At 48.7% G+C, this 25,513-nt stretch overlaps 1 protein-coding gene across 3 annotated transcripts in view; it reads right to left on the bottom strand.

Annotated features, from left to right (window-relative positions):
* TRIO (trio Rho guanine nucleotide exchange factor) overlaps positions 1–25,513 on the bottom strand; it is a 372,400-nt gene that overhangs the window by 61,811 nt on the left and 285,076 nt on the right. For all 3 annotated transcript variants that reach the window (XM_089908686.1, XM_089908685.1, XM_089908687.1), the window contains exon 34: positions 17,533–17,776. In XM_089908686.1, the coding sequence (XP_089764812.1) occupies positions 17,533–17,776 (244 nt within the window). The remainder of the gene's footprint in view (positions 1–17,532; positions 17,777–25,513) is intronic.

The raw sequence follows: 25,513 nt of genomic DNA, 5'->3' as shown, positions 1-25,513 counted from the left end.
ATTTTGGCTAAGATATACGAGAAATTTCCTCAGCGACTGCTCTCTTCAAATTTCAAGTTCACATCTGTCAGAGAAATGTAGCACAGCAGGAGTAAAGGAAGGAAGGAAGGAAGGAAGGAAGGAAGGAAGGAAGGAAGGAAGCTTTTTCCATCTCCTCCTTCCTTCTATTCATGGAAGTGTGACACTGCAGAGTGTTTACTATGTAATTTTGAAAAAAGTAGTAAAGATAAATGATGTCAACTAATGGTACCACATGGCCCTCACCTGGAAGTGGTGATAATCTAACCGCTGGACAGACAAACATGGAACCAACAGAAGTGCTGATGTGAATAAGTGAAAGGGATGGGAGAGGATTGAGAAAAAGGAAGAAAAGTCCAAACAATTGGCAAATGCTTCCTGGAAATAAGTTCTGCCTCTAAGGCGTGTTTCTACCTCGGTGGTATGACCGGGACTCTAAGAGTCTGAACCAAGGTCAGGTGAGAAAGACCCATGGGTGACCTCAGCTGACCTGGGGGGCAAAGCCTGTGGGAACCGTGGCCCTGAGCGTGGGAGGGAGCAGCTGGTGGGAACAGAGGCTGGGGAATTCAGGTGACTGGCTGTAAAAGAGGCGATAATGTGCCGTGACCAGAAAGGAAGCGACTGGGAAGCTCCAGAATGGGTGGAGTGAGGCTGAAGTTCCAGCACAGAATGAGCCTATCTGCAGTGTGAGTGTGAGCTAGCAGGTAGGAAAGGTGGTCAGGAAACCATGACAACAGTGTGAGACCCGGGAGTGGAACGCAACAGTGAGCTCAGTGGAGGACGGATGGAGGTGAGCTTTGCAAAGGAGGCAGACAGACATGAAAACTGACTAAATGGGGTGGGTTAAAAAAGAACATTCTAGGCATGTGGCAAAAGAGGAGATACGCAACGTAGAAATTAAGAAGTGGACTTTGTGAAGGAAAACAAGAAATTCTGGTTTTTTGGGTATTTTTGCTGCTTTCATTTGATGGCTAGACATATAATTAAAAGCGTCACAAAGGAAATAGAAGATGCGTTGCCGAAGACAGAGCTTTTCAATGCATTAACCCAGTGATTCTCTGTAAGGCTCAACAGCAAGGGGTGCTGGGAAGAAAAAATAAGACGTATCTGTATGTCAGAAAACCAGGGATGTTGATGCTTGGAACCATGGTTATGTTTCACACACTCCCAAAGAAGTAATTAAGATCAATGAGGATTGGGGTGTGTCCTCCAAATGCAAGGTAAACACAGTAGCAAATGAACCTAGCTGTACTGCCATGGAAAAACATAACCACACTGCAGAGGGTGGGGAAGAAAAGAGCTTACTAAGCGACTTTGAAAAACAGTATTTTGATTGTATACTGTAAAACCAAAGACAACAAGAATCATAAGTTCCTGTCATGGGTTAGCAGTGAGAAAAGGTAGAGCTGAGTCTTTCAAAGCCAAGTCATTTTAGGTAAAGAAAATATTTAATTTCCAAAGAGGAAAAAAAAATGGGCTTCTGGACTAGGATTGAAGAAATAAGTAAACATATTTTGGATAATGAGATGCAGGTCTCTCACTGTCAGAGAAAATGGTTCCAAGTAAGGAAAGGCGGAGGAGAGGCAGAATGAATGCTGTGTTGTTCGACAGAGGTCAGAGGTTTCAGCGTGATGTGAAAGTTATGTTTCTTTATGTCTACACACACACATACATATATGGAGAGAGAGAGAGAGAGAGAGGGAGACGGAACATGGCTATAGACATGTGTGCACACACGGATAGGTGCACATACATGTCTGCTGAGAAGACCTAAAAGAAACAGTTGATCCAGCACTGCAGCAAGGAAAACACAAGATGAGCCAGGAGCACTGTGCATTGCCAGAAAGCAAGGAAGCGCTCCAAAAATGATGCGATGTGTCCAGAGTACACAGAAACCAACCTGAAGGAGCTCCTAACGGCCGAAGCTGGAATACTTTGAGCAACAAAATAAGTAATGACAGTATTGGATAATGACTCACAGAATAAAATAACTATCCATGACTCTGTACCAATATAAATAACTGAATCAATAAATGAGGCGGGGGAAGCACTCTTCCTGACAGAATTCTAATGAATAAATTTAACAGGAATGAGGAAAACAGAAAATCACCAGTAGGCAAACTCCACAGTATTTATTGTTGTAGGCAAGACCCACTGATGGATGGACACGAGTGGGTAAAGGCAAGAGGAGAAACAGAATATTCTCAGTTTCAAAACATCTCCCACAAGGTATTTGTTAACTACAAAGAGAAAAACTGTGACCTCATAGTGGAGAAATATGCAGATATCACTTTATCCAGGTGACCGAGGTCACCACCACCAGCAAGGAGACACGTCTGGGTCCTCCTGCACCCTCAAGATGATGCACCGAGTGGGGCACAGTATCATTTTTGTGGTGTTCTTGCCGAAAATGCGTAAGCTCCATTTACTCATGAGAAAACATCAGATAAACCCTACCTGGGGGACATCTTACAAAATAAGGGATGACTAATACCTCAAAAGTGTCAAGTTCATGAAAAAACCAAAGAAGGTGGAGGAACTACCACAGACTGGAGAAAACTAAATACGACATGGGTCCTGGATCCTGAGCCAAAAAGAGACATTAAAGCAAAATCCAAAATCAGGTCTGTGGCCCAGTTAACTAGGCTGGATTCCTAGTTTTGGTCACTGAACCAGGGTCATGTGACACGTCACATCAGGGGAGCCAGGTAAAGGGGTACAGGAATTCTCAATACTAGTTCCGCAGCTTTTCCCCAAGTCTAAAATGATCTCAGGACTTTCCTGGTGGTCCAGTGGTTCAGAATCCGCCTTCCAATGCAGGGGACGCGGGTTCGATCCCTGGTGGGGGAACTAAGATCCCACGGGCCGCGGAGCAACTAAGGCCACTGGCCACAATTACTGAGCTCGCGCGCCTCAACTAGAGAGCCCGCACGCTGCACACTACAGAGCCCATGCGCCCTGGAGCCTGCGCATCACAAATAGAGAGAGAAAGCCCGCATGCCACCACTGGCAAGAAGCCCACGCACCACAATGAAACATCCTGCATGCCTCTGCGAAGACCCCATGTGCCGCAGCCAAAAAATAAATAAATAAATAAAAATTAAGGGAAAAAAAATCTCAAAATGAAAAGTTTTTAAAAATAAAAAATTGAATGTTGTTATAGATAGGTAAACAGCTAAAGAAATTGAGAGTGTGAAAAAAGTTACCAGAGAAATAGGCGAAGTCAGAGAACTTCTGTGGGGGGAAAAAAACCCCTATTAGGGGGCCTTCCCTGGTGGCGCAGTGGTTAAGAATCCGCCTGCCAATGAAGGGGACATGGGTTCGAGCCCTGGTCAGGGAAGATCCCACATGCTGCGGGGCAACTAAGCCCGTGTGCCACGACTACCGAGACTGCGCTGTAGAGCCCGCGAGCCACAACTACTGAAGCCCATGTGCCGCAACTACTGAAGCCCGTGCACCTAGAGCCCGTGCTCCTCAACAAGAGAAGCCACCGCAAGAAGAAGCCCGCGCACCACAAGGAAGACCCAGCGCAGCCAAAAATAAATGAATAAAAATAAATAAATAAATAAATTTATTAAAAAAAATAAAAACAACCCTGTTAGGCAAATTGATCACCCGTGAACAAAGGGACCTTCGATTTATTGAAAAAAATCTACTGAAGAAATATAAAATCATCCTTCGCATAACTGTGCGTAAAATTATAATAGCCAACCTCATTCTCATGAAAATAAAGGTATTTTTATTTACATTGGTTGACAAGAAATTCTTTTGGTCAAAATCAATGCCCCCACCACCCAAATCACTTTTCAGGTAAGCTTCTCTTGTGATAATTAATCCTCAAATATTTAAAATGAGAACTTCAAATTTCAAGTGCCCGTTATTGTTCAGAAAAAAATGAGACAAGGTCATTTTTTGTCAAAGGTCGTCTCAAAAATAAAAAAAAATCCAAAACTCACACCAATAAAATAGGTCCATATATAAATGGTGCTTTATTAAATCAGAACTAAAAATATACTTAAAGCTATTTGTAAAACTAAAATTCAGATGAACCAAAGGACCTAAAAGTCCTTCTATTAAGATTATAGCGTTTTTTGAAGAGGGAGCAAACATTAATAATTAGGCAGTTAATGTAGGATGAAAAGGTCCTCGAAATCTTCAAAGCCAAAGACGGGATCCGTAAAACAACAGCAGCTACACTTTGAGATGGAAACTCAAATAACACAACTACGAGGAATGTTATTTATCATTTCCTCTCAAAATTAGTAGTGTTTTCTTGAGACCTGAAACACTATCGACAATTCCGGTAAGTTTTCAGTAGTCTTATCCTCTATCCAGTCCTGAAACCTCAACCATTAGTAGAAGCAGGCAGCGCTGCAGCTGGAGCATCGGAGCATCCCACTGCTTCACGTGGCTGCTTCCCATCCTGCCTCCCCGGCCCTGGTTTCCTCCCTTCCCGGCACTTCCTTTCTGTCCAGCAAGTCCACAGCGCTGGCCTCTGCACAGCTGCACAGCCGGGATCGAGTTTCTCAGGTTCCACGCACAAAGATACTCCTGTTCAGAGGACGTTGTGTCCGGTTTCTTACCCCGCAGATAACACCTCCCGCTCTGGAGGGAGGGGACAGGACGACTGAATCCTGCATCTGAGGGCCCCATTCAGCACATTATTTCCTGCCGCTTTCTAGCGCAGTTGCCAATCCACAAAAGCACCTTTATTGAGGCATTCAAACTCTTCATCTGGGTGCCAAAAATTCGATAGGCTCCTTTTCACTGCTTTACTTAACTATCTTTTCACAAACGGTGGGAGTTTTTCTCTTACTTGAACAAAACCAACATTCAAGGCCTCCTCTTTCCCACTTTAACTCACTACGTGACCTTCTCTGTTTGCATCAGCGTGTGGATTATTTGCAGAATGGCAATATGAGATGGTAACCCCACAAGAACGTTCCCTAAAAAACTAACAAAAACAATAGTGTTCAAAAAATTAGAGCAATGTCGCCAACTCCTGGCAGCCAATACGCGCCTTTCATGTCCCAGTTCTGTGAAGCATCAGAGAGCGAGGACACAGGCCACAGGAGAACCCAGGGAGGGGTCAGGGTGAATGGGAAGCCCCGACAGGAAGCTTACTTATCTCTCCAGCTCTTCCAAGGAAGGCCAAGTGGCAGACTTCTATTTTTTTAGGCAGCGAGGGAGCAGGAAAATTTTACTCCTGGATGCAAATTGATAAAAAAAAAAAAAAAAATCATTTTCCCTCTTGCTACTGGTTCTTCCATTCACTGACTCACAACAAGCCCCGTGAGGGTCAAGTTCTGTGCTTGACTCACAGAGGAGGGAGAGGAGGGGAGGGACCTCAAGAGAAGGAAAAAGGACAGATTTCCATCAAGGTGGCTTCTTCGGGTGGTGGGAAGCCATTAGAATTATCGTATCGTAAGTGAAACCAGAAGGTTGAAAATGGATCCTTCTCAGAGAAAATCGACTGCTGGGGGTGGTGGTGGGGTAGTTTTGGGAATGCCCACAGCCCACGGAAGGCAAATGGCCTCGAGAGCGGCGGGCCTGGGAGACCGGCTTCCGGAATCAGCTCTTCCACCAATACTGCCTGGCCTTGGGCAATTGAGTCTGTCTCTAGAGGCTACAGCTTCCCTCCGGGACCAGAGGCTCCTTCCAGCTTGTATGGAGAGCAGGACACACAGGGGTTAAGAACTTGAGCCCTGAAGGCTGACCGCTGCTTTTAAAACCCCATTTTCCATCACCTACTAAGCTTGGTCAAGTTAATTTCTCTGTGCCTCCATTTCCCTATCATAACACAGGGATGATAATAGTATACACTGCCACTGGGGTATCTTGAGGATTAAATGTACAGAAAAGCAGCACAGTGCCTGGCACAGGGCAAGCCCTCAATATATCTTACCTGTTATTACTGTTACTCTTCTGAGGCTCCAACAGTTCCTCTGCTGTAGGCTGATTACGACCCCCCCAAATTCCTAAGTTCAAGTCCTAACCCCCAGTACCTCAGAATGTAACCAAATTTGGAGATAGGGTCTTTAAAAAGGTGACCAGGTTAAAATGAAGCTGTAAGGGTGGGTCTTAATCTAATATGACTGGTGTCCTTATAAGGACAGGAAATCCGGACACCCAGAGAGACACCAGGGGTATACACACAGGGAGGATCATGTGAGGACAAGCAAGAAGGTGGTTGTCTGCAAGCCAACGAGAGAGCCCTCAGAAGAAACCAACCTTGCCCACACCTTCATCTTGGACCTTGAGCATCCAGGACTATGAAAAAGTAAACGTCTGTTGTTTAAGCCATGCACTCTGTGGTTTTTGTTATGGCACCCCGGGATGACTGATTCAGGCTCTGCCCCCGTCTGATAACAATCTGCTCCATAATCTGGGACTGAAATGGTCCCATTAATTTTGAGACGGAAGCTAATCTATCTCTAAGAACAGAACTTAATATTCTTTCCTTCTAGTAAATTCAAGGTTCTACAGACCCAGGAGAAGGGGTGGGGGAGGAAAAGGATGCAACTGAATACACAGGGAAAAGAATACGGAATTCCAGAGCTGCCTTGCAACGCAGCCAAGGTGAATGAGCCTATTTACTGTCTTCTCGAATGTCTGAGAGGGCCCTCAGACAACAAACACGCTGGGTCCCCTGTCCTGAGCTTGGTCAGAAGACTTTTGGGAAAATGACGACCCCCTTGAATAGCTGGCCACGTGGAACGACCAAGCTGTCCAAAGCATCCCAGCCATCGCTGGTCAGACCATGCTACCATGCGCCTTGAAGGCCCAAGCACCGAAGCATGTCAGAAGATTCCAGGGCAGCCCCCTTTCTTCTAGACAGAGCTGGGTTGGGGGTGAGAGTTCAAAGGTCAACCTCTCGAACCCTCTGACTGACCCCCAGCCTCCCGCACTCTTCTCTTCCCTCCAAAATCTTTTCAGAGTGTCCGTAAAGAAAGAAAAATGTTACACTGGGGAGGGTTTTAAAAACAGCATGTTTCAAAATTCACTGTGAAATGTTCGTGATTGGAAAGTGAAGCCTCCATAAAGTATAGAGATTATATGGAGACTTCAAAGCCCGTGACAAGCGCGGACAGCACTGTCTCCGGAATGTGTTTCTCACAGGTGACGGGTGGCCTGGATTCGGAGGCAGCCTGGCTCAGGTGGAAAGCAAAACAGAAGCGCCACAAAAAGCTATTTTTAGACACACACTACGGGAGGTTACCCATTCCTTGGAAACTACGACCACTCTACATTTAGTGTCAAGCCCCTAATTTGCACCTCTTTGACTGAGTCTGCAGTCAAATGCAGACACTGGTGAAGCATTGTTTGCATTAGTATTGCGCGCTCCTGTGCAGAGCTCTGTGGGAAAACGTCCAAAATCTCATCTCACAGGAGTCACACGGAAACTTCTGGTGTCATTTACATGAATGATTTTAAGGAGTACTCTCACTCAAAGGGGAGAGTTTTTTTTTTTTTCCTAGGTGGGTAAGATGAAATTAGAGAGCTCAAGGGGTTCGGTACAGCGCAAATATCACGACCCTGATCAAGAATAAAAAATATGTAAAAGCAAATGTCATTAAATAGCATGTTTACTGTGATTTTTTTTCTGATGTGATTCATTTATGATGCAGGTGACTCTTCTTCAAAAGTCTGTTTTCCATGAATGCATGTATCCTTCAACCCGCCAATCCCACTTGTAGAATTCCGTTGTATAGACAAGCTTGCATATGAGGGAAAAGACACATACACACAGTGATCCTCTGTGACCCTCTTTACAACAGCAGCAGACCAGAAGCGACCTGTGGTGCTCAGCCTTGTAGTAGGTACTAACCTAAGCCACGTGCACATGGGAAGCTCTCCTGTCCGTGAGAAAGGAAGAGGCATGCACCTCTCCACGTACTAAAGTCGTTCCTAAAAGGTATGGCTGAGCGACAAAGCCGGGGCAAAATACGCTACCTTTTATGTAGGAAAACGGAAGGAGGAATGAATACATGCTTATCTGTGCCTAACACAGTGCCAGATGTAGAAGGTGGGAATGAATAAAAATGGTGATCTATACATGGCCAGTGGGACTGTGGGAAGCAGACTTCTCAGTTTATACCTTTTCAGTTTTATTTTTGAACCACGCAAAACATCTAAAAATAAGTTTTAAAATTTGTTATTTCTTCCCTTCTTTAGAAAAGAAGTTATGAATGTGGCGTCGCTGAAATCGTATGTAAAAGTTTTGTACCGATGTTCGTTCTTCTGGGACTAGGTACCACAGCTTCCATCAGATTTGACCAGGGACACATGATTCTAAAGCTTTCCGGGCGCGCTGCTTCAGAATCAGCCAGGATCTCTGAAGGTATTTTCCCTTCTCCTTGCCGTTTGCAGCTCAGCTATTAGGATCTACAGTCAAATCTTTCAAAATTCTGACTGCTGATGGGAAAGTAAGCTCTAGGCACACAAAATAATCACAAAATCATCTCACATTTCTCGGAACAGAGAAAGGAACGTAGAAGCCAAAGCCAAACACACTTTAGTTTTTCTGGCACACACTTGCCCATGGGTGCTTAGGTGCAGTTTTATCAGGTGTCCTCAGAACCACGACCTAGTAAATACTATCAGGAAAGAAGTGCCAACTGACTCTGACTGAAACATACATGAACATCCCCTCCAGGTACAGCATTTATTCATTTTCAAAATACTTAAGAAAACCAGCGCACTGTACTACCGAACAACCTCTTACCAAACACATCATCTCCCTGTAATTTTTCACAGCTTCTGCAGGCGCTAATCAGAGTAAATTTAAAAGAGAAACCCCAGTTTGTCTAACAAATCGCAAAGTCTGGTATGCGTACGTGTCAGAAAGGAGGCAGTGAAAACCGTCGAGTCCACAGAGAGGCAGGAAGCAGACACCCCGCCCGGCCCCAAGTCACCCCGAACAAGACACGTTTCAATTCTCCCTGGGGATCACCTCTCCCCTGATTACATACCTTTCCCTGAACACTGTGTCATGACCGGCTGTGGGAAGATGGTGTTCGCATTCATTGTTTATGGCTTTGCTATATATATAATTTTTTGTGATCAGCTAATATGGATGGTGTCAATACCTGCTCATGGTTTTTTCCTGTTTTAATAAACACTTTCACGTAAAGTTGGCGCATGAAAATACCTCCAAAATGAAGCACTCAAGAGAGTCATGGCCTACTTGTGAGGCTCCGTAATTACATGCTGCATGGAAAGCGCTCCTTAATCACAGGCCTCGGGCTGATCCCCGAGCCCCGGATCCGCAGGGCTCAGGGGAGAGACTAAGTCTTTGTTCTTGGTGCAACTGTCTGTTCCTCGGTTTTTCTTCCCACAGGGATTTACATAAGCAGCTGTTCAAACAGACGAAAAAGTGCTCTTTTCCAAGCTAATTAAAAAATATATATATACAGATCTTCCATTATATATATTCTTAAAGAACGTGTGGGCAGATACAGGTTCGAACGTCTACGCGTTGGTGTGTCTGGGGTGGATGTGTTTTCTGATTAACGGGGACAATCTGGCACTAAGCAAATGTCTGAATACAGCAGAATCACAAAATATTCAACTAAAAATTTTAACATTATTAAAGCCTTTTCAATGCCTTACGTTTTCCAAAAACATACACGTCATTTAAAAAGTCATAAGCATTCATCAGTGGTAGGAGACTTAGATTCATGCTTGGGGAGGAGGGTTTCCTGACTTGGGAAAGATGATATATTTGGGTTGAACAAATTTAAACCAAGTTTTCCCCAATATCCTTGAAGAAATGCAAGAGGCCTGGGACCGGGAGCTCCATTTTTGGTTGCACAGATTTCTATCGAAGGTAGAGAAGCACCTGAACATCTGCAGAGATGCTGCTTTTCTGGGCGGCAGGGGGGCTGGGGAGAGAGCACAGGATGAGGCCTCGCCCCGTGCACAGAGGCCAGGCTTCCTCTCCCAGGATGGGGCGTCCCTCTGCCAGCTGGGCTGCATGGAGCGGATGCTGTCCCAGGAACTGGGAAGGTGGTCTGGATGGGGGTGAGGAATCTTAGTAACTGCTTGTATTCCGAACAGGGAAACCGCTTTAAAGTGCCCCTGAGCTGGGGGTCAGCCAAAACCAGATGTCGGGCACAGGCTGGGGACGCAGATGGTGAGGCCAGGGCCTGGGATTCCTGCGGGCTGACGCACCAGTGGCCATCGGAGTCCTACTTTTCCACCATCTGCAAACCCCTGCTAAGTCCTGTCACCTGGTCTCACCTGTATGGCACGGGACCGAGGGGCACGGGAGCTGAGGGGCAGGCAGTGGTGGGCGCCACCCAGCAAGCAGGCAGAGCCACGACCTCACAGGGCCCCGACGTGGCCAGGGAGGCTGAAGAGGCTAGGTGAGGAGAACAGCCCTGGAGGGGGGGCAACAGGGGCTCAGACGCACTGCAACTTGGGTGCCCTAATTTTATCCTCACCTAGTGGCCGTGCCAGTGGTTACCCTGAGAATCAGATGTGGAGCTTATAACCTCCAGGTCTGGGACCGGGACACTTCATCCATTCGTTCATTCTAAGAAATTGCATGTGGTATAAATGGTATGTCCATTTTTCACAACTTTGAGCAGTGGCCCCATGGATTCACCTATGTAAGGTGTGTATCTTTAAAGTAAAGAACACAGAACAGAACTGGACAAAGCGGATTACGATGAACCGTACTCGTTTATTTGCCTGTGAACACTGCTGAGACTCCTTTCCCCCCAAGTTACAGGCCTCGATTTTTCTTTTTTGGCTGTGCTGGGTCTCAGTTGCGGCACTCGGGGTCTTTAGTTGTGTCCCACGGACTTTCCTTAGTTGCGGCATGTGGACTCTTAGTTGCAGCATGCATGCGGGATCTAGTTCCCCGACCAGGGATCGAACCCGGGCCCCCTGTGTTGGGAGTGCGGAGTCTTACCCACTGGACCACCAGGGAAGTCCCGGTCCCCAGACCTCCATTTAAAGCCCTCGTGCCCACCGTTCAGGGTCCCTTCTCTCCATGACGGCTGTGGGCAGAGGCTCTCTGCCCCTCGTCAACCCTGCTGTTTAAAGCCTGCGTTACTTGTACCTCCTCCATCACATTTATGAGTTCAGCACTATTACTGCACCCATGGCTCCTACTAAAACGTTTTAAAGTTCTTTCAGTGAGTTCCTATGAGGTTCCTTGTGTGTCTTTAGTGGTCCCTGGAGTTCATCATCTCATGGGGCCTTTCTCAGGTTACCCTGATGTTAGCCTTTGTGTTGAAATACTTGTTAACTGCACCCTCATCCCCCCGCCAGACTCACTGGATCCACTCATTTTTTCCTGTAGGATTTTTTATTCGGTGAGAAGGGACAGGAGTGTCAGGCAGGAAGAACCCCCGCTCCCCGTTACTTTACGACCGCACCAGGGGGAGAAAGAGGGGATGTGTGCACTCATCGCGTGTGTACCTGTGCACACGAGCATGAGGGGCAACGCCTTGTGGCACATGTTAGGAAACTGGATTTTATCCTGGGACCAACAGCAAGACACTGAAGGAATTTAAGCAGGAGCACAGTATGACCGGATTTGTGTTTTAGCTGCAAGAAGAGGGGGAGAAGTGAGGCTGGGAGACTTAGAGGCAAGGAGGCAACGGTGGCGATGGAAAGGAGAATATGCTTGAAATATACACTTTAGATAAAGGTACCAAAACGTGGTAGGCATGCTCAAAAATTAAAAACAACACTATCATGATCCAGCAATTCCACGTCTGGGTGTCCTCCCCAATGCACGGGAAGCAGAGACTGGAGGAGAGCAGCTACTGGCAGCAGACCCCAGTGTCCATCGACAGGTGAATGGACAGCAAACTGGCGTCTGTCCATACAGTGGAGTAAGAGTCAACCTTAAAATGGAAGGACATTCTGACACAGGCTACAACACAGATGAACCTTGAAGACATTACGTTAAGTGAAAGAAACCAGTCACAAAAACTTGGGAGGACAGTCTAGTGACTGAATATTTGAGAGTCAAATATTCAGGCAGAGAGAAGGATGGATAGGAAAACCCTGGCAGAGAGTTTTGAGAGACAAGGAGGCAGCCCAAGGTGGAACCCAGAGAAAAACCTACATTTCAGGTAGTTTCTCACGAAAAATCTCACTTTCCTAGTTTTCATTTGGATTAAAGAAAACGTCCCATTTCATTGATATCAATCACATATCACTGCATTTATGAAAGATAATTCCTGGGTCTTCTCTTTGACCTGATTTTGATGGCACCCACTTTTCTGTAGGTGATGTGGTAAACTGGAAACCACAGGGGATTATTTCTGGAACGTCGTTTTTCAGTAAGTGTGGTGTGCTGAGTCAAAGCCCCAGGGTGTAGAGGCCCAAGTGGTTAGCAAGCAACAAATTTTATTTCTCATGTTTTTGTTCCTCTGTTTTTCTAATGAAGAATTCAGAGGGAAAAAAAAATCATGTTTTTAGCTTCTTCAAAGTGAAATGCAAGTACTGACCTATACACTATCCCAGAGAGAAAAACTTTATAAACAACTTCAAGAGAGGTTAAGGCTAAGGTTCCTAAGTGGGTATTTTCTCCTAGATATATCAACAAACTAGCAAAAACACAACCTGGCCACCTCATTGGGGGTCAGCATAAGGAAAAAGGGGAGGTTTGGAATTGGCCTTCATTCAGAAAGGCCTCATGAGAAACAGAACCTGAGAACGTCAGAGCTGGGGAGGACCTCAGGGACCACCCGTTTCCACCCACCTCAGGCCCCGGGTTGCAACGTCACCGAAGACAGAGATGGAATCAGAACTCGGGTCCTCCTGACACAAAGCACAGACCTTGCAAGTTCAACACATCACCTCTTCTAAAGGCTCCACCATAAAACGTCACTCTCACCCCCGAAATGTCTTCTCTTAAAGCTGAATTTTAGCAAAAAACAATTCAGTGGTGGCTAAAAGCGCAACCCCAACTGGGCCAGGCCAGGCAGTGGAAGACCTCAGTTGACAAGTGGCACCATGACAGTCACATGGGCAGTCTTTCAGATGCAATAATCCGTGTGTGAGGACAGTGGAAGGACCTCCTTAAGACTGATGACAGATTATTGTTTTACCCTTAAAAAAAGCAAATACAGTCCAAAGGCTGCCACGACGCGCTTCAGGCATGCGTCCTGCAGGAAGCTTGGGATGCGACTCTGCCCGGTTACTGACCCGGGACAATCCTACTTTTACTGAGTATCTTCCACCCTCTCACCGCCAACTCTGGGCACTGTTGCCCATCCAGGGCCCCTGCACTGCTCCAGGGATGCTTGCTGGGTTACCCCCGAACCATGGAGCTAAGCTCTCAAACACGATCACGTATGGTAGTTCTGGCTGTGACAAAAGAGAACAGCTGACCTACTCAGTCTAGGGTAGCACCAAAAAGGGGATGTGGTGAATGGGCCTCGTCGGGAATATAAACATTTCTGATATTCCTGTTTACTTTCTGGGACCAACACTAAAGTAAATAAACAGAGAACAGTGACAGCTTTCCACGCTGAGACAGTAGGACAGAAAAATCCCTTGGATTTTCTGAGAGACTAAAGATAATTCCGTGACCCTGTATGAGCAGTCTAGTAATGACCACACACGGGGGTTTGGGGGCCACTGCTTCTCAATCCGGCTGCTCGGCGGACTCACCGGGCCCCAGACCAGGAGAACCTTTGCGGTGGGAGGTGGTGCGAACCACACACACGCGCTGGAGGGGCACAGGGACTTGCAGAGGCCCCGTTCTGCTGACTGTGGCTGCTGCCTGCCTGCCTGCCGCCTGTGACTGAGAGGCTGTGAGAGGGGAGAAGGGCGGCCAGGGCAAGATGAGAACAAGATGCCAGACACCAAGGCTGCCCGTCGACGGACGCCGCTCCACGGCTGCCCTCCCGTACCGACCTTTCCCCTGAATCATGCCCACACTGGAGTCTAGCCTCAGACCCAAAAATATCTTCCTGAAGAACAAATTGTACAATTATACTTCTTGTTCGTTTTAATCAGTGATGTTCTATCCTCCCCCGACATCACCCAGGGAAACTCAGCATGATCCAAGGAGCCTGGGGCTCATAAATCCTAAGTCCTCGTGCTGTCCAGCAGACTTCCAACTGCAGCCACGCCTCAGAGCGCCTGCTACCCGGGCGGTGGTCACAGTGCGTAATGGGCCCCTCTGGGCTGACCTGAGTATTTATCCTCACAGCCACACTGCGATTCTTAAACATCACACACAACCAAATACACAGACATTTAATCTCAACAGGCATGTTTTTCACCTGGAAACTTAAGGTGTTTGGATTGGGGAGTTGTGAACAAATTGAGGCACTAAGGCTGAGAAAACTGTGGGACTAGAGATTAGCGAACATGCTTGTTCCTCCACCTGGAAGGTCAGAGCAGCAAGAATCACAGACATTTAAGGAACCAGATCAACAGCGAGTGACCAGGCACGAGACATCACGACACCCCCCTCCCCCCGCCCCGGCGCTCCGGAGCTCTGCAGCGTGTGAAAGGCCAGATGGCCTGCACGTGCGACCCTGCGAAGGAGGCCTGGAGGGCGCGGGGCGCCCAGTTCGCGAGAGGAGGGGCCGCACTGGACCCCTCCCTTCAGTGGCCCTGCGGCCCAGCCCGGCTCTCAGACGGAAAGGACTCCGAATGAGCCGCCGCACCAGCAGAGGCCGGTTGAGCAGCAGCCCCGCCGGCCCAGCGCACGGCGGTACGTGAACAGCCCGCGGTCCTCTGCACACGAGAGCCAGGAGGGGAGCTGTGGCGCCGAGCAGATGCCCTGGGGACCTCCTGCTCCCCAGGGGGGCGGCGGCCTCTTTCCCGCAGTCCCTGGGGCTCGTTCTGGACCCTCGCCCCTTGCTGCCCCGACTACCCGATGAAGACTCTTCTCCTAGACGGAGCCACGGGTCACTGCCCGATCCCCTGGACTTGACCGTGCACAGGAGGCTCTGGCAGAGGCTTGTCCAAGAGCCCAGGAGGATCCTCCCTCCCCCATCTGCCACCCAAGTCCCAACACTGCCAGGAACAGGCCACCTCAAGAGCTTCCCTGCACTACAGGAAAAACAAAAATTCGGAAAAGGAGGAAAACAGTGCCTAAGGCTCCGAGCCCCAATCTATGAACTGACTGTTAGTTCACAACAGGTTCTACTCAACGAAGAGACACCTTCTCAGTACGCAGAGGGTTTGTGAGGAGTGACGTCTCAGGTGCCGGAAAGTCACAGAATGTCAGAGAGAAGAGGCTGTGAATGGTAGTCAAGCCAGAAGACAAGCACAAACCCAACCTCTGCAGGAAGTTTTCAGGACAAAGGCAAGTGTGATAAATACACGGTTCTTTCTGCGGGGCTAGCCTGCAACTGCGAACACCAGGAAGTAGAGAACACACCACAGGAAAGGCACATGTGAAAAGAAATCTTTCAGAACAAACGTTATTTGTAGCTTAAGTTCACCGGGGCTCCTCTGCATATAATAGACGAACTTGAAAAAAACGTTGTACTTCCTTTTCAACTCAGACTCAAGGACTTAACTACATTATGCAACTCTGGGAACACCCAGGCGATGGGCCAACGGGTAGCCCAGCACCAGCTGCTATCTGAACTCAGAACTCGGTACCACAGCCGGGCAGGTCCAAGGCTGCTGGCACGCAGGGGCAGCTTCCCCGTAATTGCAAGCAGATGCCTCAGCTTCGGGGCAAAATTGGGAAATTCCCTGCCTCTCTCTTTGGATCCCTGGAGACACCACAGCCTAATTCTTCCAGCTGCTTACTCAGGTGATGATACAGTCACATTTAGGCCCCAAGGGATCCGGAACATGGTCGGGCCTGTAATTCCCGAGGGGGCTAGTCACCGGCTATTTCCTGTGCAGCTTCACTTAGCTCAACGCCATGACTAACCCCTCAGCAGCCAGAGGATGGTCTGCAGGACGCGTCAGGACGAATGTAAAGAGGGCACAGGGGCTTCCCTGGTGGCGCAGTGGTTGAGAGTCCGCCTGCCGATGCAGGGGACACGGGTTCGTGCCCCGGTCCGGGAAGATCCCACATGCCGCGGAGCGGCTGGGCCCGTGAGCCATGGCCGCTGAGCCTGCGCGTCCGGAGCCTGTGCTCCGCAATGGGAGAGGCCACGGCAGTGAGAGGCCCGCGTACCGCAAAAAAAAAAAAAAAAAAAAAGAGGGCACAGCTGACCAACGGAGGGAGCAACTGGAATGTTCCAAAATTAAAAGAACTGGAATATGCAGAGTATAGTGGAGTTCTCTCAGGAATGGTAAACCAACCGCTGACCCCCAGATCTGGAAGAATCGGCCTTCTGCCAGCATGGCAGAAAAACGAAGACTGACCTAATGCAGTTTGAAGCATATAAACTCTACCCATTCTACATTTTTCTAGAAGCTATAGCTCAGTGTTTCTGAAAAGGTCTTAAAGGCTCAAATTAGCTCCTCAGTAAGATGAGAGATTAAACCAGCACTGTCCAACAGACACAGTGCAAGCTGCGTATGTAATTTAAATTTTTCTAGTAGCCATCATTTAAGTGGTAAAAAGAAACAGGTGAAATTAATTTTAATCATACATTTTATTTAACCCACCCTATAAAGTATGTTATAGTACCAGTTTGCAATGACTATAAAATAATTACACATTCTTTTTTCATGGTAAGTCTTGCAATCCAGTGTGTATTTTGCACCTGCAGACCAGCTCAATTCAGACAGGTCCCGTTTCAAGCCACATCAGTCCAGCAGCAACCATGCTGGACATTCAGGATAAACAGACTCTCATAACTCCTGCGGGGAGCTCGTTACTGACCCATCCAGACACACGTGGAAAAGCGGCCTTGCTACAGTTGCCGGCCTCTAAAGGAGTCCCCAGTGCCAAATGCCGTTTTGTTCAAATACCCTGTTATTTCAGTTGAAAAGCATTTTTTTCCAAAAGCCACCTCTCTTGTCACAGCTGCAGACCCCTGACACTGAGCCCTGCCTGACTTGGCCAGCCTCCCCACCGGGGGGGTCCAGCTGCATCCCCTCTCCAGGCAGGGAACCTGGGGAGTCTGGGATGCCCCAAGACACTTTATCAAGCTATAAAGACAAACTCTCAGAACCTGCATGCTTGACTGTCTAGCACTGAACACTAACCAAATAAAGAATCCACAATGTGAAAACCTGATCAGGAGAATGCTGAGTCTGGTCCCACCTCCCCTACCTGTTTCCAACACCACCTGGAGGAGAACAGCGTCTTCTCTGTCTCCTCCATTTATGAATGGCACTGGCCCCCAACAACAGCCCCCTCGTCCTTCGCTAACCAGCTATCTTATTACGCGGCCTTGGGAAATGAGGCGATGCTTCATTATTTCTGAGTGACAGGTGAAATCCTTATTCCATCTCAGCTCCAGATGGATTAAGAAGGCCCGGAGACACAGGGATAACGGACTGGGGCACGAGTGACCAAGAGGGATCGTACCTATTATGAGGCTGCAGGAAGCAGGGACAGAAGCACTGGTGTCGTTTCCAGTAGGACCGTCATTGCCATCCACGCCCGCGAACTCCTACCTTTGTGGTTGAAGATGCCCTCCATTTCCATGCTACTTCTGGAGTGGGCGATGCACAGGGAGCCGCAGGGGACCAGGCCTTCCACCGCGGGGGACCGGTCGGTGGTCCGCACCAGACACCAGTCAGGCTTGTCATGGGGCCGCTCCAAGACTTCCACGGTCTGGCCACGGCGGATGGTCAGCTCGGTGCTGTTACAGGCCGTGAAGTCGTGGATCACCACTGTCAGCTCACAGCCGCCGGACAGCTGGGGAGGGAGGGGACAGGTCAGCGAGCCCAAGCCACCGGCCCTCAGCAGGCGAGGCTGGCGCCTGGGCCGGGAGCTCAGCTCCCATTCCACAGCTGGGTCAGAGCACTGGGCACCAGCCGAATGAGGGCTCTCCCGTTTCCCTGTCCCTTAATTTACGTCCCTTTCGAAACACTCGAACGTTTACTTTTTCACATTCTAATGTATAATAATGATTTTCTGTGTGTTACACTGTCAGAATCTGATGGCTTTCCATGAGAGTGTCCAACTACTTTTGTGCCTGAGACATATGTCCCTTCTCAAAGAGTGCCACATACTGGTGATCCTTGAACAACGTCGGTGGTTAGGGGCACCGACCCCCCTGCACGGTCAAAAACCTGCGTCTAACTTTCGAATCCCCCCGAACATAACGACTGGTAGCCTACCGTTGACCAGAAGCCTTACCAATGACATGAACCGTTGACTAACACGTATTTTGTATGTCATAAGTTTTACACACTGTATTCTGACAATAAAGTATGCTAGAAAAAAATATTATTAAGGAAATCATGAGGAAGGGAAAATACATTTACAGCACATATGTACTCATTGAAAAACAACGCACATATGAGTGAACCAGGGCGCTGCATCCGTTTAAAGGTCAACTGCACTCATTTTTAAACTTAGGGCAGACTAGTAAGAACTCTGCTTGTAGGCCTTTGGGGGGACTGTTGCGAAATACGGTGATCAATCAGATGGAGGTCGGTTCCGGCCTGGTGAGAGCGGTGCGGCCGGGGCAGCACCTGTGCCCCCCGGATCGGGAGGAGAGCCGCAGAGCAGGGAGCGCAGTATCCGGAAGCACGGGCGGAGCACGCCCTTCTCTCTCCAAGACCCTTCCAGAGCCCTCGCCAGCCCCCAGGATACTCCCTAAAGCAAGCTTCCCCGCCCCACACTGCCGCCACGCACCCCAGCTCCGCCCCGGCTCCCTCCCCGCCCCAGGCCTCAACACATCCCTCCACATGCTGCGTGGACACCGGCTGACCCCTCACGTGCCACGTGGCTTCTGGCCTGAAGGGCCTTTCCCTCCTTCCCTCCTCTCAGCTCACTCCCATTTTCTGTCCGAACTCTTCTAAGTCTTGGGCCCTTTGAAGCACACCCAGGAACTCTGTAAAGAGCACCAACTCCATGATCTCTGCTTGGAAAACAGGTGCAGGGCCTTCTCACAACCACTTGCTGTGCATCTTCCCTTAGACCGAATGCTCCTTGGGGACAGCTCACAGGTATGCTCATTATCGCCCCTCTGTAGGAGAACCTTGTGACCAGCTCCCCGTCCTTGGCCCACCCCCTCTGGCCCTCCAATCCGGGCAGCCCCAGGCTCAGACTGCACGCCGTAGCCTCCGTGCTGGGCACTTCCGAGCAGGCATCCGGGCCTGCTGCTTCCCCAGCCCTTCAAAGCAGTGAGTCTGGGACGTGACTCATTACTCGCCCTCACACCTGTTTCTCTTCCAGCGTTGCCTTTTGGGTAACGGTATCACAGTCAACCGCACTCCTTTGCACCCCTGAAACACGGTCAGTCGGATTCTAGAATGTGTTTCTGACTTCTCCCTTCGTCAGCACGCCCACACCAATCACTTCATCTGGATTTCTGCACTGGTCCCGAGTGCCCTGCCCGATCCAGGCTTTCCTTCCAAACCACCTGAACACTGCTGCCACAGTTCCCTTCTTAAAATGTTCACACATGCCATCCTCCTGTTCAAGAACCTCAGGCACACATTCCTTAGTATAAGACGCAACGTTCCCGTCACCGGGTCCTAGCCCGCCTCCCCGGGCAGGCTTCGTGCTTCTCCCGTACTTCACAGCCCAGAGCGGCCACGTCCTCCTTCTGAGGTGGGTCCTGCGTGCCCTGTGTCCGTGAGCCCTTCTGCTTGGAGCCCTCACCTCCCCAGCTGCTCTCGTCTCAGCCCCCGTCAAATCCCTCTGAGAAGCTGCTCCTGTGTCTACCGTCCTTAGCACTCTGTCCTTAAACAAATTACGTCTCAAGTCTGACACGAGCCAGGCTTTGGGTTGTGCGTGTGTGTGTGTGTGTGTGTGTGTGTGTGTCTGTCCTCCGCACCAGAAAGCAGGTTTGTGTCATTCTTCTGCGACCTTTCCATGCCCAGTGTGTGAGGCCCCAGGTGCCAAGGGTCGGCGCACAGCTTGTAAGAGGAAGCTAGCGGCAGGCTTTGTACCCAGCAAGTGGTCACACATTTGCTGAAGTGAAAAAGGTAAGATAGGTTTGCTGTAAAAATGAGCTGTCTGAAAACCAAAACAAAACATGGGCTCTTCCTCTGTGACTTCGGGAGTGAACTCTGCCTGTGTGTTTCCTGTCCCCCCTTTGGGCATCAGCACAGAGACCACAGAAGAAGAGAAGACGGTCGCCGGACTGAGCTGCGATGTGCAGGAGGAAGGGGCGGCCAGGCCTGCTGCCGGGAAACATCCTGTTCCAGAGAGGCCACCCAGCCCCACCCCCGGCAGAGAACTGACTCCTACTCTCAGCCCTGCAGTGTCCTCGGCTGCCTGCCGGCCCTCTGTCACGCTCCATGCTCTCCACTGCCCTCCTGTCTTTCCAGAGAAAGTTCAGATATTTAGAATAAGAAACACATGTCCACTTGACAACCACAGAAAGCAAAACAAAACAAAACTCTTCCAAAATAAAACAAATATCGACAAAAGGAATTGTCTCTGCTGGGCCACAAAGGACATTTTCCCCAAGTGGCTAACCCCCTTCTAAATTTTACAAACTTCTCTTTGGAAAAACTACACTGAATCTCACACATTTCTCTGTGAACACTCGAAGATGCTAATGTTAAAAGGTCAACAGCAGAGGCCCAGCCCGGAGAAGAATTTTCCTCGTAAAACCCCACGTTATGGAAGTGGTTAATCCCTGTAACGAAAAGGAGGAATGTTTCCCATCCCAGGGAAAATGTGACCCGTGAACAAGCCCCATGGGAAGCCCAGCCTGCCGAGGCCCCTCAGGCCTGCACTCCCTATGGAGCCTTCCCTCGGCCCGAGCCGCCCGTCTGCTGAGCCCGCTCGTGCACGTGGTCCCCGCGTGTCACCACCCCCGGCCCTGGGAAGCTCCACTTCAGACGTGTTCCCTCATCACCGGCCTGTGCTGGTCTCCTTCTCCCACTGTAGGAACTTTTCAGACTGCTCAAAGCCACGTGGTGTGTTCTGGGGGTGGGGGAAGGGTGGGAAGGGAGAAAGCGGCTGCCAAGAGGAATGAAGCTAGACTTTCTTTCTGGCGCTGAGTTTTCAGCCCCTCACAGAGTAATCAGAACTATTGGAAACATCTGTGCACTTGACAGAGCCTGAGAAATGAAAATCAAGCCTGTTCTGACAAAGAATCGCATACTGAGTCAAAATTCTTTCTCAAAGCCTTTAGAGAGTTAGTAACAAAATCTAGTACCAGAAGAATGTCTTCAAACAGTGCTAGAATTATCATTAAGAAAACCATATCTTCTTGGCTCTACCCCTAAGAATAAACTGACTTTTCCCATAAGAATCTCCTGCACAAATCTATAAGGGGAGGATTAAATGGGTGTTTTCTAGTCCAGAGAGGAGACAACCCATGGATTTCTGCCTCAGTGTTCGCATTTGAATATTTTAAACTTATTCCAAAGCTTGTCTTTAAGACCAGGCTTGTTAATTAAAAAGACTTTTTTTTTGTATAAAAGACTTAAAATAACTATTTTCGAGTATCAATGCAAGTCATTACAGCCTTTTATGTAGAACTGATCACCTAATTAGAAAAAGGTTGGGTTATCCTTATTTATTGTCAGTGACATTTCTTCACTATGTTGAAAGTGTTACCATTCCATTTATCTACTTTAAAAATTCACTTTTCCTTTCCAACCATATTTTGTGAAAGTTTTCACATTATCTTTTGCACATCTCTATATTTTATGGACTTGTATCACGGGCTCCTTACCACAAGCATTTGGTTTAGGATTGCAATTTATGAAAATCTCAATTTCCATGACTCACATTAACTCTTGTGACATTCTCATCAGAAGATATTCTTTTCCCAATCTTTCTGCTTTTCACCTTAAAAAAATTAAATGTGGTGACTAAAAAGCATGACAGTAAAATGGCCTTAACTGGAGCACGGACCGTGGATACTATAATGAAATGCCTCCTCCAAGACCAGCCACGAAAGGGCTGCCGGGGGGAACTCCAGTGATGCTGATGCACGGACGATTCGCAGAACCAAACCAGGGCCCCCTTGCCTGAGTTCTCTCAATGACTGAAAACGAACAAGTTGCTGTGTTTCACCCAAAAGAATGAAATACTCACCTGGTCGCAGGCACGTGAACCTTCAAAAACCGTCACACAGAACAGAACTTTCCTTTTTACATTTTCTGGAGGAACCACGGTATATTGTTTTGCTTTGCCTGAACCCAGTTAAAGACAGTAACTGAAGCAGAGCCGTGGCTGGGTGCTTCTCACCCACCGCTCGGGCTCTGGCATCCCCTCCCTGGAGCTCTGCAATGAGGCATGTCTACTTTACGAGAACATACAGTTCTCGGGAGACAGCAGCAAACACCTGATGTGAATGACTGGCTCGCAGATGACTTCTGGGGCGGGTTCCGCCAGAGGAACAGGGGCTCTTTACAACTGACACGCGGATGGTGTAGTCCTCCCTGTGAATGAATCTGCTTCGAGAAGCTAAGATCAATTGCAGGTGGGTGTCTGGCCAACTTTCTGAGAGCGCTTCAGAAGGAGAGGGGGAAGCGGTCTACTAAAAGCCACCTACTCCTATGGAATAGAGTGTACCAACCCACAGTCACATTCTACAGCCCAGCACGGTGCAGGCACTAGAAGGGCCTTGCGGTTTTGTGCAGGCTTCACACAGAGCAGACCAAAGAGTGGCTCCTCGCTTAAAGGGGACTAGAAAGTACAGCTCCGTGAATTACCAGCTCCGTGGTTACAAGAGAAAGGCCACCACCGGCAGTCAGAACAATTCCCCAAGGAAACGCATTACCCCAGCTTCTCCCTGGGCAACTTCGCGGAGGCCGGAGGCTTGGGCTTCTCAGTGGCCGTCCTAACCACGGGACCATCAGGCCCCTTGCTTACCCCAAACTCAAGGCCAAGTTCACAGGAGAAGCCGTCACAAAATCTGCTGCTGGGTTTCCAAGAGGACCACTGTGAATCTCTCACAGATTGGGGTGCAAAAAGAAATCTGTCAGAACTGAAAAATGGTTAAGCTGGCAAAAATGTTGTTTCTTACCACCCCTCCCCCAAGAAAAAGAAGAAAAGAACGAAACAAAAGGAAACAGAAAAAAAGAAAAGAAAAAGAAAATCTGTGAGAAAAAACGTTTTCAAAAGCAGCAGCTTACCCTACCCAACATTTTTACCCAGAAAAGAAATACTGAGTGTAACATTCAGGGAGGTTAATCCTTTACTCTTTGCTAATGTGATCACACGCTGGTTTTGACATGCAAATATCCCTTGGAAGCCTTCCTTGACTGGGATACACATGAGGTGCAGTGGAAAGTTAGATGTCAAGAAGCTAAATTTAAAAGATATATTTGAAAAGGCAAACTTTAAGTGTAAAAAGCCAAGCAGATGAGAGAGAGGACAGCTCCCAGGTACCAGGCCTCCAGGCTCAGCAGCAGCTGGCCTGGACCAATGCCACACTTGTCCTCACTCTGAACATTTTAGAGCGAGAGGCGCCGAGGGCTGAGCCGCGGGGCGTGAATGAAAAGCTTCGTTGGCTGAAAAGCAGAAACACGAATGAGGCTCAGGAAGCAGTCAGCTGGACCCCACCTGTACTACTTTCAATCACAGGCCCTGGAAAGCAAGACCCCTCTTGAGACAACTGAGCCCAAAGGAGCCTGTTTGCTGTGTTTCCTGGGTAAGCAGCACTTAACCAGAAAAGTTCATTTGAAAGGCCTCTTTTTTTCCCCCTGACAAGCTAAGGTATGACAGCCAGGTAACCAGCCGACTGGGTCCCTCACCCAGAGGAAGAACAACCAGGATAAACCACCAGCCTCGAGTCTGAATCAAAGATGGGCCGCCATTGTCAGCAGTGACTTTGACCAATACTGTAAAACTTGCATTGAAAAGCACTTCCCGATGCACCGCAAAGGCTGCATTCGTTCTGTGGCTTCATGAGAGCACTTCAGAAACGTGTTGAAAACTATAAAAAGCCACAGTCACTTAGAAAGATAGAGGGAACCAATGCCAGGGGCCACCCTCGCCAGGCTGCCAGCGGGGAGGGCTTTCTCTGCTTGTTCCTGTGGAACGGCACCTGTCCTGGGCTGCACAGGGCTCGATGCCCTTGCACCTGGGAAGGCACGAACCGACCTCGTGAAGAGCACGGACTCATCCTACGGCTGATGAGGTAGGATTACAGGGGAGCGGCTGGGAAAACGTTTCAAGCAAGAGTCTCCCGCTTCTTCAGAGGCTGCCCATTCAATACGTGATCAGTATTCAGCTGTTGAGCCACCAACACGTGCAAGTTCAGGAACTGAGTCTGAGCAATTTACCCTTAGCACAGCTTCTAGCTCCTAAGGAACACAATTAGCTTCTAAATCCACTGCAGGCAGGAGTGCTCACTAAGAGGCCGATGTGCAGCGGGTCTGCAACAGCCAGTAATGAGGGAGAATGAGGCAATTTTTGAAACGAAGACACAGTGACTGTCGACATCTAGGCAGTGCTCAGGGCGTGTAAGGCACTGTTCCAAATGCACGTTTTTAATGGTCACAGCCCTAGAGGGGGGAGTCGTACTGTCCCCTGTTACAGATGAGGAAACCGAGGCACAGAGAGGCTGCTGGGGAGCACCTGCTTGTTCTTAACCATCTGCTGTTGGACGCTAAATACGTTGCTTACTCGACTCCGTTACCCTCTGGGCGGAGTCGGGACCCTTAACTGACGTCCCGGGATTAAAACTATGTGCTGTCCCCAGAAAGGCTTGTGAACGAAGCGACTCAACTTCATGCCCACGCGGGCAAACCTACACGAGGCTCTGGGACACCCTGGCAAGGGCAGCAGGCTGGGCAGTGCCTCGAGCCAAGGCTCCCTCCTGCTCCTGGCAGCTGCGGGCAGAGGGGAGAGGGTGAGCTTAGGCGGGTGGCACACAGTGCCAGGTATGTGAGGGACGGGGCTGAATGCAAGCACGAGGCACTTCCTAAGTAGGCTGAATGCAGGCTTCCTTTCTCCAAAACTTGAAGCCAGCCTCATCTTAAAACGTAGTGGCATTAATGACTTTATATACTACCTCAGCGCTGCAATTTATGTAAATCCATCCAAGTTCCTATGGTGCAGACTGTCACTTCACAGAGGTTTATTGACTTTTTAAACTACATAAATTTCATATCCCCAACACAGTGCTATATATACTTCATGCAAAATAACTGAAACCATTTATTTTTTTTTAAATGTGTGAATTCATATACTCACCACAAGCTTAGGGGCAAAATTCGTGCCAAGTATCAAGTCTCAGCTGAATTTCTCGTTCATTACAAATAAGCACAGCTCGGCTTCAGACCTAGAGAAGGCTCACACCTGGCCCCCTGCTGCCTCGGGCCGCTTTTCCACAGCCTGCCCTGTCTGGCCTTGGTTATTTTTTTCATCCTGACCTCAAGATGGTTTGTTCTATAGTAGTAGCCTATATCTGATTCGCATATTTTCTATTTTCCTTATAATATAAATTTTTGTTATATGAAGCAAACCACAGACTAATAATGCATACAGAAGGAAAAAGTACTAAAAATG

The sequence above is a fragment of the Delphinapterus leucas genome, chromosome 3 (genome assembly GCF_059928025.1).
Source record: "Delphinapterus leucas isolate spDelLeu-1000000601 "Yukka" chromosome 3, BTC_Dleu_Yukka2, whole genome shotgun sequence".
In the NCBI taxonomy this organism is placed as follows: Eukaryota; Metazoa; Chordata; class Mammalia; order Artiodactyla; family Monodontidae; genus Delphinapterus; species Delphinapterus leucas.
This window is presented reverse-complemented; position numbering and strand designations above follow the sequence as displayed.